The sequence below is a fragment of the Anser anser genome, assembly GCF_964211835.1.
Source record: "Anser anser genome assembly, chromosome: 2".
Taxonomy (NCBI): domain Eukaryota; kingdom Metazoa; phylum Chordata; class Aves; order Anseriformes; family Anatidae; genus Anser; species Anser anser.
This window is the reverse complement of record NC_139721.1, coordinates 88521369-88536928: the sequence shown is the minus strand read 5'-3', so window position 1 is coordinate 88536928 and position 15560 is coordinate 88521369. Positions and strand designations below refer to the sequence as shown.

Below are 15560 nucleotides of genomic sequence, written 5' to 3'. Positions count from 1 at the left end.
AGAGGATCACAAACTACTGACATTCAGAGTAACAGCAATCGGCATTGTTGAACCTGATTAGTGTTTTATCTCAGACAGTACTAATACACCAGATGATAGTTGCCATGTTTTCTGCCTGTACTGTACAGATATTCAAGCTACTTTATGAATGTCACTATACAAAGTTGACTACTCTAATGTTTTAACATGAACTAAAGGAAAAGCATTATCAAACCCTGAGAGAGGCAAGGCCAACTGAATTTAGAAATGGATATATTTCTGAACTGATTGTATACCGATAGATTTTGGAGTGGTAAAATGAAAGCCTTTGAAAATTAAAAATAAAACAAAACCAAACCTGAATTAGTGATTCTGTGTAGCTGTAAGTCACTATAAAGACGCTTGAAAAAACGTAACTTCCAGAAAAAGCTGATCACTCATCTTCTGAAAAATTACATCTTTCTAATTTGCAGTTTGGATACCTAAGTATTGATATACTAAAAAATCATGGACCACAAAGCACAAGATTTTTAAGGAGTAACTGAAATATTGTATTAACATTTGGAAGTTTTTGGTGGAAGATTAAGACTTTCCTGAAGCTTAAGAAAGAAATCAACTTGATTTCCTTTTCACTGTTTTACTGTATTTGTCTGAAGCTTATTATTTCCTTCTTAATGAGCTATGCTTCCTTATCAGCTATACAATTCTCATAAATCTCTCTCCTACATACAACATGTAGTCTCTCCTTATCAGCCTCGTGAAGACAATTTGTTTATCTGCTGTAAAAACAGAATGCTATCATTCTGTATTGTTGTCTTTCATTTGGACAATGTTACTGGGAGGAAGGAAGATTCAACCTACAGTTCAGGTTAGGTTCAGCAACCTTTACCTGACAATTTTAAAGGTATGTTCAGCAAAGAACTTCTTCAGGGATCAGTCAATGAAACAACATAGTGACAACAAAAAGAAGGTTTAAATGTATTAGAAAAAGGGCTAAATAAATGCTATGACACACAAGACAGAGTCGAATTCAGTTTCAACACAAAAATTGTGGTAGGAAATTTAGTCTATATGGAGTTTTACTTGACAGCCAGCAGCTCATTGGTTTTACAAGGGCATGTCAGGATGCTCACCAAAACTATTTGCTTTGTCCTGCCTGAATCCAAGGCTCAACCAAGACTTCCAAAGAAAAGCTTAAACTAAGCTTTTAGTTTAGTTCAAGTACTCTGTTAAATGAACAAAATAAAACAGACAATTGCAGTTTACAAGATTCTCAGTGAAAGCAAGTGTTACAGCTCTTTATGTTTTTCTCTACCTTGGAGGAAAGCTTAGGTATGTTTACACAGAAATAAGACTACCAATATCAGTAAACTGTAATTTTTAAATTAGCTAATCTATGGTCATAAAACATGTTGACTGTTTAAAATGAAAAATGCTATCCCTTAGAAAACTTTTTTTTGATGCATGCTTTATGAAACAGAATTTTAAGGCATAAGGAACTTCTGTTAGCAAGACAAATTGTTAAATTGGGTTTAGTAATTGTAGACTTTGGAAATGAATATATATCCATTGTAAAGACTTTTTTTGTGGAACTACCATAATTATTTCAAATGTAAAAAAAATCATAAATGTATACCAAGGATACAGTTTTGACCCATGCTAACTTAAATATATTCATCACCTATTAATTCCACCCTCTCCATTCTGTGTTTGCCTGCGGCAACAGACTTGGCAACATGCCCTGAATTGCCTTGGGAATCATTACAGACTAAGTAGGGCCTCCAGTCTGGGAGAAAGCATAGATGGGTTCATTATAGCAGCAGCTTTCTGAAGTATTTGGCTCTAGCTTAACTCTGGATCAGACTTAAGAGAGAGCCAAGTGAGAACAACACTTGCTTTCAAGATCTTCATCAAACACACGCTCATGCTTGCATTCGTACAATTTGAGGGCAGAGCACTCAGTATCTTCCCAGATTAAGTCCCAAGAAGTATTTAGGAGGAACTACGGCTAGCATATGAACACATGTAAACCTACTTGGCCATTCGGACATCAATGGAACCCTTCAGCTTTTCTTCACTGTCATTTTCAAAGTACATCAACCTGGACTGCCTGAGAACAAACCATCGTTTCTTCCAGTTCCTTCTGGAAAGTGTGGATGATCCACCCCCCTTTTTATGAAGCCAACCCTGCTTAAGTGCTTCCTGCTTGGAACGAAACCACAGGAAGGTCTCATCTTTCAGGACACACCAGCGTCGCTTCCATGTGTTTATTAAGCCACCTGGCAAAAGAGGCAGATGTAGGTTTATAGGTAGTTAAGACACACAATTATATTATAAAACAGAAGCTGTGACCAAACCAACGCTGGAAGATGCTGACCAACAATGTGCAGTTGAACTGAGTCTCTGCTGTAAGCTATGAAACCAAAGACCTCATTTTTACATATCCTAAAGGCCACCATACAGTTGGCAACCTAAAGACCCTGGAACTATAAATTATAATAAATAAATAAATGTAAAAAAAACCAATATAATGTATATTAACATATACTATATATTTGCTATATACATATACAACAATTATTTAAAATAAATTATTTAGAGGTCTTATTGTATGTGAGAAACAGGTCTCCAACACTGTTTTCAGTGCATTTCGATGATAACCTAAGGAAGTTTAATAAGCATTAAACCCTTTCTTCTCTCCAATTTTCTTCAATACTTTTGGCTATTAGGAGGTAGCAATGTTCAACTCAAAACTATAAAACCTGGAAAAAGCATACTTAAAGTGGGAAATATACCAGTGTGAGCTCAGTCATACCAAAGCATAGCTATACTGTGTAAACTTCATGTGAGTTTTGCTACGACAGACAACACAGCTTGCACTGTAGTTATGTAAGTACTAAAACCTCAACCAAACCAATCTTCTCCTGTCATTCCTTCTTGCTAACTACGTCAGAGGGTAAAAATCCATGCTAATGATGACTGCATACATTATTTTTCACACAAATGTACCCATGTGCCTGTTCATCCCTGTTCCTATTCCAAGAAATTTATAGTGATGGTTATGATAGAAGAATTCTAGATTATAATTTAGTGCCAATCATTAGAAGGTAAACCCAAGAATCTTAACCAGAGAACTCCTGTGTATATTCTTTCAGTCTCTCATGCCCCTTTGCTATGCATACCCTTCCCTTCAGTCTTTCAGATCCCAAATGAAAGTTGACTGAGGTCAGTAAAACTGATCTGCAATGCAGAATGCTGTCTGTTATAAGGTTTTGGGAGAAGGAATTGGCTTTCTTCAAAATTTGGTACAATTGGACTTTGCGAGTTATTTTGCTATGCCTATATTGGATATTCCATTGTTATGACCTGGCAAATATGTAAAATGAAACAGAAGCAGTCTAAAATTTTTAATGTTTCTTTGCAGAGGGGAAAAACATTGCCAGATGTAAACCACTGCAAGTAACTTAAATTGAGAGCAGCTCTCTCCAAACTTTTGCATCAGTCTTTGAAGATTTTGAAAATAGCTTAACTCCACAAGAACTGGAGTGCAAGGTTTAGTAAACATTTCTGTTTAGCTTGTACACTTAGCAATCTCTGATTCACACAGTACCTTTCATGTACAGAAAGCTGTGAAAGTAGGGCAGGCTGACGCAGCTGTAGACTGAATCCCTTCGGTAGGAAAGTTCATCATCTGTATCAAACCTGGAGTCAAAATCTTCTTCGCTGTCTTCAAACTAGGAAAGAAAAGGAATGAAGGCGGAATAATCTCTCAGGAAAGAGTTTAGAGAGAATTGGTTTAGAATTCTTCAACTAAAACGTTTTATGATGTACTGAAAGGACATGATTCCTTGGTGCTTCTTGTCCAGCTCACAAAGGGGAGTACACAGTAGTAAACTACAGCCTGTCCTATGTGATTACACAGTAGCCCTAATTTCATTTAACAAATTTACGAAACTGCTTTGTAGGTGATCTTGATCTTTGCAAGAGCATGACGAGGGCATGCTGTTGTGTTCGATCCCCCTCCATCACCAAAGTGCTGTGGGTAACTGCTTAGAGAAGCCCTGAAAAAGAACCTATTCCACAAGCTGTGATGATGGCTTTCCTCCATGCCCAGATATAGAACAGAAGTTCTGATGACTGACACCCACCCACAGCCACGCAACAGGAAGGAGTCCTCAGTGTAGATAGATAAATAGACAGTTAAAAGCATTTTCCTCTTAGGCAGGAGCTGTTGGCTTATCCCAATGACCACGCTGATCATGCTCTTTGGCTTTCATTACCTCCACTGCCATAGATATTTTAGTGCTAACATATTCCTTCCAAATAAGTCAGTGTTGCTGAAATACTTTTTCACTTTCCCAGTCACACAGTTTCACAGAAGTATTCTGTGAGTGGTGGAGGAAATCATATTCTTCCAAAAATATTTTTTGGAAGAGTAAACACCACAGTAAATTCAGTAAACAGCACTGAAAAAGAGCTCTTCATTGTAAGCGTCTGCCTCAGTAATTCTACCATTTGCCATCGTATGAAATTTACTCTGAAAGTAATTTCAAATACACCTGGCATATCGGGGATTTCTGCAAGCAGTTTATTCACACTGTTCCAACTTGCATGCATAACGGAACCTGTATTTTCTGAAATCAATTCCCCACCACACTACCCCATGCCAAATGTGCGCACACAGGTATTTTGCTTATGAATTGCATCCACGCCCGTGCACCGAGCTCCTCACGAAATAATGCACAGTTCTGCATTAAAACAGACAGAACCATATCCTTGTATAACCTTGGACTGCAATCACGGCTGGAGCTGCCTCTGACTCTAATATGCTCACCCCAGTGGCACTGAGATTGCAACAGATAACTATGTCCATACGCAGTGTAAATAAGTCAAACTACACGATACAGAATTTTCTAAGAACAGCTACAGTGACTGTACAGCTGTACAATGGAAAAAATATCAGAAATCTTAAATCAATTATTAGATAACACAAAAATTGATACTTACAGAAGACTGAGCTCCTTCAGAACTGAATCTGTATGCTCCAGAGCTGTTGTATGTCCCCACTGAGCATCGGTAGTCCGGTGACCACTGGCTACTGTGCGAATTAGAGAAGGTCACGCTGCTACCAGAAGTAATAGCACCATCTTCATAATCATCTTGGTCGTAATCATAGTCTCCATCGGGAGAAATAAGTTCCACAGAGTCTGGGGGTCTACAGGATACGTTTTCTGGCATGCAGTATGTAGATTCACCACTGGAAGAGTTGTGGAGACTCACTGTGTCATGGGTAGGAGGTATAAGCATGGTGTTGCTAGCAGCAGGAATTGTTGGCACTACAGTATCATTCATATACGGATCCTCTTCTGAGGAATCATCACTTGTTCTGATGCCACTGGTCCTTTGATCAGAATGGCCATGCTCACTTGGATTGGGCGAATCCTTAAATGCATCATCATCAGCTTCAAAGCCCTCATCTACCTCCTCCTCGGGATATGGCTGGCTGAAGTTAAAATTGGGCTTTTCACTGCAGGCGTTTCCAGTCTGTTCAGTGAGCTCAGCAGGATACCCACCGCCCACGGAGAGTGACCTCTCAATGTTTCGGACACATTCATCTATCTCAGCAAAGTTCAGAGATTCTAGGAACTCCTGGGCTGCTCGACAAGCTTCATCCTCGAGCCGCCTGAGTTCCTCATCTCGGAGCTGCTGCAGCCTCTGTAATGAAGCCTCTGTCAAAGACAGCTCCTGCTGCTTCTTCACGCGCTGCAGGTCTTCAATTTCTCTTTCCAGACGCAAGATTTCTTCCACCTGCCTGCTTTCTTTCTGCCTCTCCACCTCTTTCTTCAGCTCTGCCTCCTTCTGGGCTTTCTGAATGGCAGCCAGTTCCTGCTTCTTTCTCTCCTCTTCAGCCTGCATTCAAAATAAAATAAAATAAAATACTACCCCCCAACACTAGATTTTGTTGTTGTTGTTCTAAAATACTATACTCCCACCATGCTGTTCATTTAGAAGGACCTTTGTCCCTACATCAGAAAGAAAATGAAAGAAAAAGAGAAATTAAATCATGATTATATTTACTCGGAGATACTGAAAAGCTCAAGTATATGCAGAAAATTTAGTCTTTGCCAAAAATTAAATGAAGCATGAGGTGAAAGAAATTTCCATGCAAACAACTGTATCAAGTTTCCTTTAGCTTTATCTGCCAAATCTTGTAATAAGTTTAGTTTAAATGCCACAGATGCCTTTTATTTTTTTTAATGGTTGGGTTGAGATATTCAAATAAACAGGATGGCTAAAAGCATTAAGAATATCATTTACCTGCTGGGCAAGACGCTCTGCTTCTTGCCTTTGTCTTTCCCTAAAAGTGAGGGAAGAAAACAAGTTATCAAATCAAGCTCTACATAAACTCATCAAATGCCTTTGCTAGGGCAATAGCTCAATTTTCAAATCATCTGCCAGATGCAAAAGACAGCCAAAAATAAGGTCACCAAGGATATGTTTGTGAATATGTAGCTACCATGATAGCTACGTGCATCTTCTAGCAAAAGAAGAAAAAAGATTACCAAAATCACTTGATTTTACCTCCCACCCCAAAAAAAGGCTCTTCAAAGCACAATCTAATGTGGCACAGAGAGAGCAAAATCTAACATGGCGTAGGGTGTAATGCAAGAGGGCATACTGCACCTTTCTTCTTCCTCTTTTCTTCTTTCTTCCTCTTGTCTCCGCTTCTCCTCTAGTCTTTCCTTGTAAACACGTCTAGCAAGCTGGCCTCGCCGCTGCTTCTGAAGAACTATGGCTGCTTTCTTCAGACAAAGGAACTTTTTCCTACTACAGAATGCTCTGTAGTTCTTCTGTATCACAACCACATAGTAAAGAACTTTTCTATACCTCTTTCTGGAGAGAAAAAAGGGGGGGGGGGGGATCACAAAATAATGCAAATTTCTAAGGAAACAAGGGACTAATGAGCAGTCATAAGAGGTCCTGCCATAGTGACTTGCAATAACAAGCCACAATAGTGAAGCAATTTATTATGTCTAGCTCTGTGATGGTTTCCCCATTCTAGTTCACATTCTCTTCCCCAGGAGAGGAAAGAGATTCTCTTATTACTATGACAGAGCTGCGTTTTCATTAAGAAAACACACACTATCAATCTTGGATGTTCTTATTCCCTTGAGAAGAAGATGCTACCAAGTAGAGCTTGCATACGTGCACACGTGGAGAAAGAAGACACATAGGTATCCATCCAACATCTCCGAAAAGAAAGATAATGCACAGGAAGTTCTGCCATTAAAAATGGAATACAGTTTTTGAGTAACATACTGGTCAGAATATAAGGGACAGGACTAATTCTACACATGAGGAGAAAATACCTCGTTATGTAAACAAGTTTCCTTAAACTATCCTCAACTGATTTGTAGAAAAAGCAGAGGAATAAACAGATGGGATCAGGAACTCCACCTAATACATAATGCAGGATGCCAAGTAAACAAATGAAACATTAATCAGTTACCTAATGTCATGGTTCTTTAAGAACCAAACTGACTAGTTTTATTTGCCCTCTCTTTTCTCAACATGAAAAAGCAGAGATAAATCTGCATCTCATCTGGTAATTTAATTTGGGGTAGCCCCATTAGGTGCCATCCTGCTAGATTTCCTACTACGTTATCTCATACCATGATGCCATTACATGGATGGCTGACCTCCAACCTTCCATTCTGTCCTATTCATTACATCAAGATGACTCAAACACCTTTTTGTTTTATTCATGGGTCTGGTAAAGATACCAGATGGTGTTTTCAAAAGCCACGTACAGTATTTGGATGCCAGACCTCTGTGAAAGGTTAAGAATTGTACCCAAGGTATTTATTTATCTACCTCCTCCCCCCCCTCTTCCCCCATTCATACCAAGGTTCAAGTATTGATATTCTCTTCTAGTCACTTACCGGGCTGTGTAACCCAAGATGTGTGCTCGGATAATCATTGCTGCTTTGGTGACTTCCACCTCTCTCTGTTTCTCTAACTTGTGTTCCAAGGACTCACGGAGGAAAACCTACACAAGAAAACTTCTGGCTTAACTTGCTGATAATTTCACATATAAAGGACAGCCAGGGTGCTGCCAACGTCATTCTGAGCAGCAGGCCTGAGCTTTGTATTCAGAGTCAAATGATACATTTCCTTAATAGAAAAGAAAAACAAAACATATTTCTCTTAAAATGCCTGCAGATGATCCTCTGACTATGGATTTCAGTAGGAAAAGCCTGAGCACCGTAACAGGCATTTTAATATCTGCTGGGGCCAGACATCCATCACAGCCATCCAGCATCCTGCAGACAGACAGCTGCCCAAGCTCTCAGCTGAGCTTCGTAAGCAGCTCGGGAAACACCAGCCCATCCCCAGCACAATATCACTGCAGTTCCTCCAGCAGATACAACACCCCTCCTCTGACTAAAGCCCTGGCTGGCAGGAGCTGGAAGTGTACATAGGCATGGGTGTCTCAGTTAAGTGTGACGGCAGACTATCTGTGCACATAGATCTGGGAAGAAATTCTGCTAAGTTCTCCTACAGCGTACCACCTGTCCATTCCACAAGCCATCCTGTCTCTGGCAGGGCTGAGAAACCTGAATCATTCACCTCGACTGCTCAGTGCTAACGCACAGGTAACTGTGAGCAGAGGCTAGAAAGGCTGAAGGAAAGTTTGTCTCTATGGCATGGGCTCTTAGAGGCAACGTTAGCATACAGCATTGAAATGCATTTAGCTAATCCAGCTAATTTTGCCTTAAATGAAATGAACTGCTTCTCCAGCAAAGCAGAGGCACTGCGGATGCGGTTACTTCTTCCATATACCTTGATGTCTGTCCTTTACTGTACACTCAACAAGTGGTGAGCTAACTGCTGCCAGTGCTTCTTCTAGGTCTTCTCAGCTTTTACATAATGAAGGATAAATCTTGTGGTATCACCTATAGTGGCAACAGCCTGGCATTCTGCAGGGTAAGACGTGAGTAGCTGGGATACTTTGCTCAGTGATACTTTGGTTACTTAGGATCAGAGCCAGGCTACACATCAGAGTGTGGCAACAAGGAAATTGCACGGACAGCGTGGGCTCTGCTACTACAAGAGAGCTAAAAGCAGGACCACTTCCTTGAAGTGTTTTTCTTCTTTCTTGGAAGAGAAAAAAAAAAAAGTGTAGACTTTTGGAGATGTTCAAGTGGGAAAAAGGTAGTTTAGGGAGACAAAAGCCCATCATCGAAGCAAAAGCAGCAGAAATACTGATGAAAAGCACGATTCTGAGTTTTGAATGCTGTTAGATTTTGCCACAAATTAACCAACACTAAGAACAAGTCCCATAGAAAGTCCCAGAGTTCCACTATCTGAGCTGCACTGGGCGGCTTTTTATATATAAGGTTTTTGCTCATATATTAAATAAGCTGTGACATAAAAAGCCTTTTCTTTTACTCAGTGGGCGATCTTTCCTTTGCTTTGCACACACTGGCTTTAAAAACGTACTGAAATTCTCATTCAGAAAGGCATTCAGCTACTTCCTGAACCAAAATAGACATTAAGCACATATTATGCACAGGCTAATGCATTTTCCTGAGCAGGTGCACTGCAGCTTGAGATGTAAAAAACAAGAAAATTTCACACTGGAGCTGAATCATTGCAATGTTGTTACTACTCCTTTTAAATAACATAGTGCCCCATACTATACTCAGTCTGAAACCAATGCCCCCTTGTTCTCTTCTACAATAAGCTATTTATGAAGACTCTTAAAAATGCACATGCAGCTCTTGGGGGCAATTATCCCAGGCCCCAGTAAGGGAGGTTACAACAGAGCTCTGGTTCCTGCTGAGCAGTTGGTGAAAACAATTTGGGGTTCTTATAAATGTTATTTTGCTAAGACGCTAAAGCTGTGTCCAGGGCCTGTGCATAAATACTATTAGTATACTGCATCTGAAAGAATAAGGGGAACCAACACCTAGCTCTGTGTTTGATCATCATCACTGTATTATTTGCAAGCCCTGGTCTACAAAAATGGCATGAAAAATGACTCCAGTTGCAATCAGAAAAACTCAGGTTTCACGTCTCATTTCTGTTTTAACTTCAAAATGATTTAATCAAATTTTCCAATACCATCTCTGAGACACCTTAGGTGTGCAAAGAAACACAGGAAACTCTTCAAAGCCATGCAGTTCTGGGGAGAAGAGTATGAGGAGGAATGGCACTTCACACAGAAATCATTTGGATTTCATAAAATATTTTTGCTACCTCATGGTAATGAGAAAGCTTTTTCATAATTGTATTTAACAATTGACAGGAAAACTGCAAGAGTAATATATAATTCAGCTAACTTTATTTCTTGATTTGTATCCTTTCTCTCAGCTATGGAAGCCCTTGGAGAGGTGACTGGAGTTAGAGAAAAAGAAAGCACGCAATCTGCAGAGGCCTGGCAGGGAGGATCATTGGCAGTGATGACCTGAGGTTTGTAATCCACTCTGTAGTCCTTTGCACGATGCAATCTTAGTATTTAGGAAATCTCAGATCTTGCAGTGGGGAACCTTCTCCTGAACATGCAATACTTTTATATCATTCGTTAAGTCCAAGAATACTAATTTGCAAGACAGATAGAAGCTCTGCATACAGCTGTTGTCCAAGATCAAACTTGCAAAACGAGCATGCAGAAATGCCTGGACTCTTTTGTCACTCAAAGTAAAATTCCACTCTTTTAATAAACACCATTTGAAATTCTTTTGGAAGAAAAAAATGGTGCAAAGTTCAGGTTGTCTGGAAGGGCACATATTGGGGTCTCATGTACCTCTGAAAAAGACTCTTAGACTAGGATGGCAAACGGATGTAGAGTTCAACTCTGCCACACCAACACTGGCTACAATTCCTCTCCGTGATTTCCCCAACTGAGCAGGTGCCAGACAGGTGGATTTACTGGAATGAACAGAGAACTGCCTTGCAGAACAGAGTACTGCCTCACAGGGTGGGTACTTCTGAGAACGACAAAGTCCAGCAACCGTGTTTTCTGCCGTGATCCTCCCCAGTGCTCATGCTCTTGAGCATTGGTGTAAAATCCAAGTGGACTCTTTCGCCATCAGTGAAATCAGCAGTACGTTTAAGTGCTTCGGACAGCAAATTCCTTAGCACAACTCTGAGTTGTTACTATAGGGGTTTCAAGAGCATCAATAGACATGCTCAGCTTCCTCTAAGCCCAAAGGTAATTAACATTACAACTACACTTCTGCAGCTGTGCAGTCTAAATCCCATCCCCTCGACTTTGTAAAAGCAAAAGCTACTGTAGCAGTCAGATTATTTTACCTTATTTTTTCCAAGCTGCCATTCAGTACTTGTGTTGTCATACAGACGAAGTAGGACAGCACATTTCTCATTTAAATCTTCAGGCAGAGTTAAGTTTCTCATGAGGACTTTATACCTGGCAATCAAAAAGTATTTATTACTTCATTTAAGAGAAAAGTTCTATTTTTACCTTTTATTTTTTAATATTAGATTTTCACTTTATTCCTCATCATGACTCACATCTGAAGTACACAAGTCATTGTGTTTACCTTTTATAAAAGTCTTGAAAGGGCCTTCGGACTGGGAAGCCAGCCCTCCGAATCCTGACGGTCTCCAACATCCCAGAATAACGCAGCTGGTTAAGCACCACAGTCTGATCAAACTGGTCTGGCATCTAAAACAAGCAAGTTCAAAATAAGGATTTTAATAGCAATGGTTAGAGATGTCAGGGGAAATAAACACAGGGAAAAATATATGAATCTAACATGTACAAAGGCTAAAAACTGGCTACAGAATGTCTTAAGCACATTAGCAGCTCAGAACATATGAAAATATATCTGAAAATAAAAGGGTAAATTCATAACAATTTCCATAGATAAAACATGTACATCCCTATAATCCAATCAACTATCTCTTTCCATTTCTCATATGAAACTAACCACTACAATGCAGGACAAAATGATGGTAAGAACCACAGACCAGCTGACAGTGCAAAGCTCAATTATTTTGTTTCTTTAGCAACTGAACTTACAGTCCCTATACACAATTCCAAATATCGAAGATACACTATTATAGTGCTGTGATAGTTTTAAAAAACAAAACCATAAAGTCAGAAAAGATTTAATTTTTAATGTAGTGACACTTCATCTACTGTTGACAGTAACACCTCAAACCTTAAACAAGCTGTATGTCAAGGAGTTTCTATTCTGAACATCAGAGATGTTTTCATCTGTAAATATAAAAAAAAACTTCTCTAAGTGTCTATTAGTTTGCATGCCATTTGGAACCATTTTCCATTTAGAAAATAGATAACCCTAGCCACCCCATCATGAAAACCAGTGAATACTGGTCAGTTGTGTTCCTGCTCCTAGGAGTCCTCCAGTTTCATCTCTGAAGCCTCCAAGTCACCTGTGCTTCTACTACCAGGTCTTGAGATAAGCCAGTGTCAGCCAATGCCACACAAAGCTACTCAGGACAGTGCTAATCACCACCCTGCAAAATGCTGACAGTCCTGTCACTGAAATAACACCACAGGTAAACGCACTCGAAATTCACCAGCTGGAAGTCCACTCAAACACACCAGTTTATCCTCCCACAGTCATTTGCAGAATTAGAGGGCAGTCTTTGGTATTTTGCAATTGAAAGTTTGGAAGGCAGGATCTCATAGCTGGTTTATATAAAAACTGAAGTGGCTCACACTCAAAGTTCTGCAGCTGATAGAAATGAGAGCAAGATCAAGCCCTGAGCAACTGTAAATCAGAGGACTCTCCTGTCATTTATAAACTGTCTTTAATCGTGCTTCTTGTTCAACCTGGCAAATAAATGACTCCCCCAAATTTGAACTTATCAGAAGTAATTTCATGAAAGCAGACTCAAAAGTTAATTAAAAACAGCTGTCTAAACTTTTTTTCATCTGTTAATGCATAAAACAAAAAAACTCCCTACTAGTGATGATAACTCATTTGCTAGCTTCAAAAATATTGATACATTAGCTTTTAAACCCTTCCTTTAAAAGGCAGAATGTCTAAAATAAAGCATTACAATTCTTCATTAGTTTCTTCTCTGGAGCAGTGAGAGGCAACTTCTCTGTATATGCAACAGCCCTTCTGCACAGAGCTGTCACAGAGCCATGAGGGAGAAGGCTTCCTTAGCCCTCACTGTTCCACACACAGCAAAATTTTTTGACCCCTTCCTTTGGCACAGGGACTGAAATTCATACTACAGCCTGACCCCTCCTCCACAGTCAATAGCACTAAACAAAAAATGAAAACAATTTTATTTATTTATTTTTTTAAAGTGGCTGGTCCCAGTGGTGAGCCCTGCCCTGCTTCAGGTTATCAGCGCTGCATGGCTGCAGGACCTGATCCAGCCTTAGCAGGTGGATGGGGGCTATGTAGAAATTCAGCCACCACCAGCTGCTCATGCCCAGTGAGATGGGCGCGTGGCATCCCAGGGAGGCTCAGGAGCTGCATCCACTGCGCCACAACAGCTGCTGTTGGGTTAAGGGTTCTGTCACAGAACCATAGAATATCCCGAGTTGGAAGTGACCCACAACGATCATCGAGTCCAACTCCTGGCACCACACAGGTCTACCCAAAAATTCAGACCATATGACTAAGAGCACAGTCCAAACGCTTCTTAAACTCTGACAGGCTTGGTGCTGTGACTAGGTCCCTGGGGAGCCTGTTCCAGTGCGTGACCACCCTCTCAGTGCAGAACCTCTTCCTGATGTCTGTCTAGCCTGAACCTCTCCTGTTGCAGCTTGACTCCATTCCCGCAGGTCCTATCACTGGTTACTAAAGAGAACAGATGGGCACCTGCCCCTCCACTCCCCCTCATGAGGAAGCTGTAGGCTGCGATGAGGTCCTTCTACTCCTACACGTGTTGGCTCAAAGGGCAGCATTCCCCGCCAGACTTGCGGTCAGGACAGCGTGTTTAGATGGGAGAATGGGAGAGGATACACCAAAGCCCAGGAGTGACACTGCGGACGGACAGATGGACATCTCTCCCTCCCTGAGGGAGCACCTCCTGCTCAGAGCCAACTGGCTGCTCCACTACCTAATCCTTTTAATACCAGCCCCAGGCACTTAACAAATCAGAAGTCATCCACAAGGCCGGTTTGAATGATCATTACTTTTTTTTTTAAGAACAAAAAAACTTTTCATTTTTAGCCATGTTTTGATTCACAAGGGAAGAAACATTTTCAAGACTTTTTTTCCTGCAACTACAGAAGTTAGAAACAGCCTTTTGTCACCAAAAGCTAAGATTGTCAGTTTCACCCAACTTCAAAAGCTTGGATTTTTAAGCAGAAACTCAGAACACTGCAATAGATGTTAATGTGGTATCAGCAAAGCAACACAAAGACCAATGCAATTTTATTTACATCCGTGAATTTCCTTCACTTTCCATTACTAATTATTTTTAATTACTCCAAGACACGAGACTGTTAAATTGGAGGGTCAAATCCTGCCCTGGTTTATCACTGGAATTACACCAGTAACAAATCTGGCTGCTCTGAGTAACTCTGGGGGCAGTGGTAAGAGATTTGATGGACTCTATCCTACCCTTCTCAATATGAAGAACCAGAAGAGACAGAGCTCCCATCACCTGGGGGTTTTTGACTGGGCCATCCCAGAAACTCTTCAGTCCTCAGCAACAAGGAGAGCTGCAGCCAGGCAGCAGGCAGGGAGGGAGCCAAAACCCAAAACACTTGAATTCATCCATGGTTTCCCATGTCTTATGAAAACAACCAGAAGAAATAACAAATGCAGTCCTGTGCACCATACCTCAGCATTCAGCACCTTATGACTTGGTGATACATTTCACATCAGGTAGTTTTACATTATGGACACGGGGCATTTCAGCCTCAGTCATATAAATGCTTACAGGCAGGGATAACCTTAGGCACAACGTCCAGTCAGCAGGGCTCCTCGTACTTAAAAATCAATTGCATAAGCGTTTACTGAACCAGTGCACAAGGGCTATACATATGCCACTGTAGACAACTTCCAAGATGGAGAGCAATGACCACCTCCACTTGAACTGTGCTCAGAACAGCCACAACGGTGTTAAGTGTAGAACAGCATAAAATATCCATGCAAAGGATATTTCATCTATCTTCGGGGAGACCTTACAGTAGCCTTTCAGTACCTAAAGGGGGCCTACAGGACAGCTGGGGAGGGATTCTTTGTCAGGGACTGTAGCGACAAGCAGTAATGGCTTTAAACTGAAAGAGGGTAGGTTTAGATTGGATATTAGGAAGAATTTAGGAGGAAATTCTTCACCCAGAGGTGGTGAGGCACTAGAAAAGGTTGCCCAGAGAAGCTGCAGATGCCCCATCCCTGGAAGTGTTCAAGGCCAGGCTGGGCAACCTGGTCTGGTGGGAGGTGTCCCTGCCCATGGGAGGAACATAAACATTTCACTTTTACCACTAAACCCCTCTGACACACAAAATTGCCAGACAAAGGCTACGGACTCATATGCATCACAGCCACATTCAGGCACTGAGCAACATCTACGTGGAATTTCTTATACTTTGATAGCTGCAAGTCAGAACTGTTCTG

General features: G+C 40.8%; 1 protein-coding gene across 1 annotated transcript in view; it reads right to left on the bottom strand.

Annotated features, from left to right (window-relative positions):
• Positions 1-15560, bottom strand: part of MYO10 (myosin X) — a 163838-nt gene that overhangs the window by 21502 nt on the left and 126776 nt on the right. The window contains 8 exon segments of the mRNA XM_083824329.1: positions 2015-2258; positions 3590-3713; positions 4987-5889; positions 6298-6337; positions 6664-6873; positions 7923-8029; positions 11299-11413; positions 11547-11671. Of these exon segments, the coding sequence (XP_083680455.1) occupies positions 2015-2258; positions 3590-3713; positions 4987-5889; positions 6298-6337; positions 6664-6873; positions 7923-8029; positions 11299-11413; positions 11547-11671 (1868 nt within the window).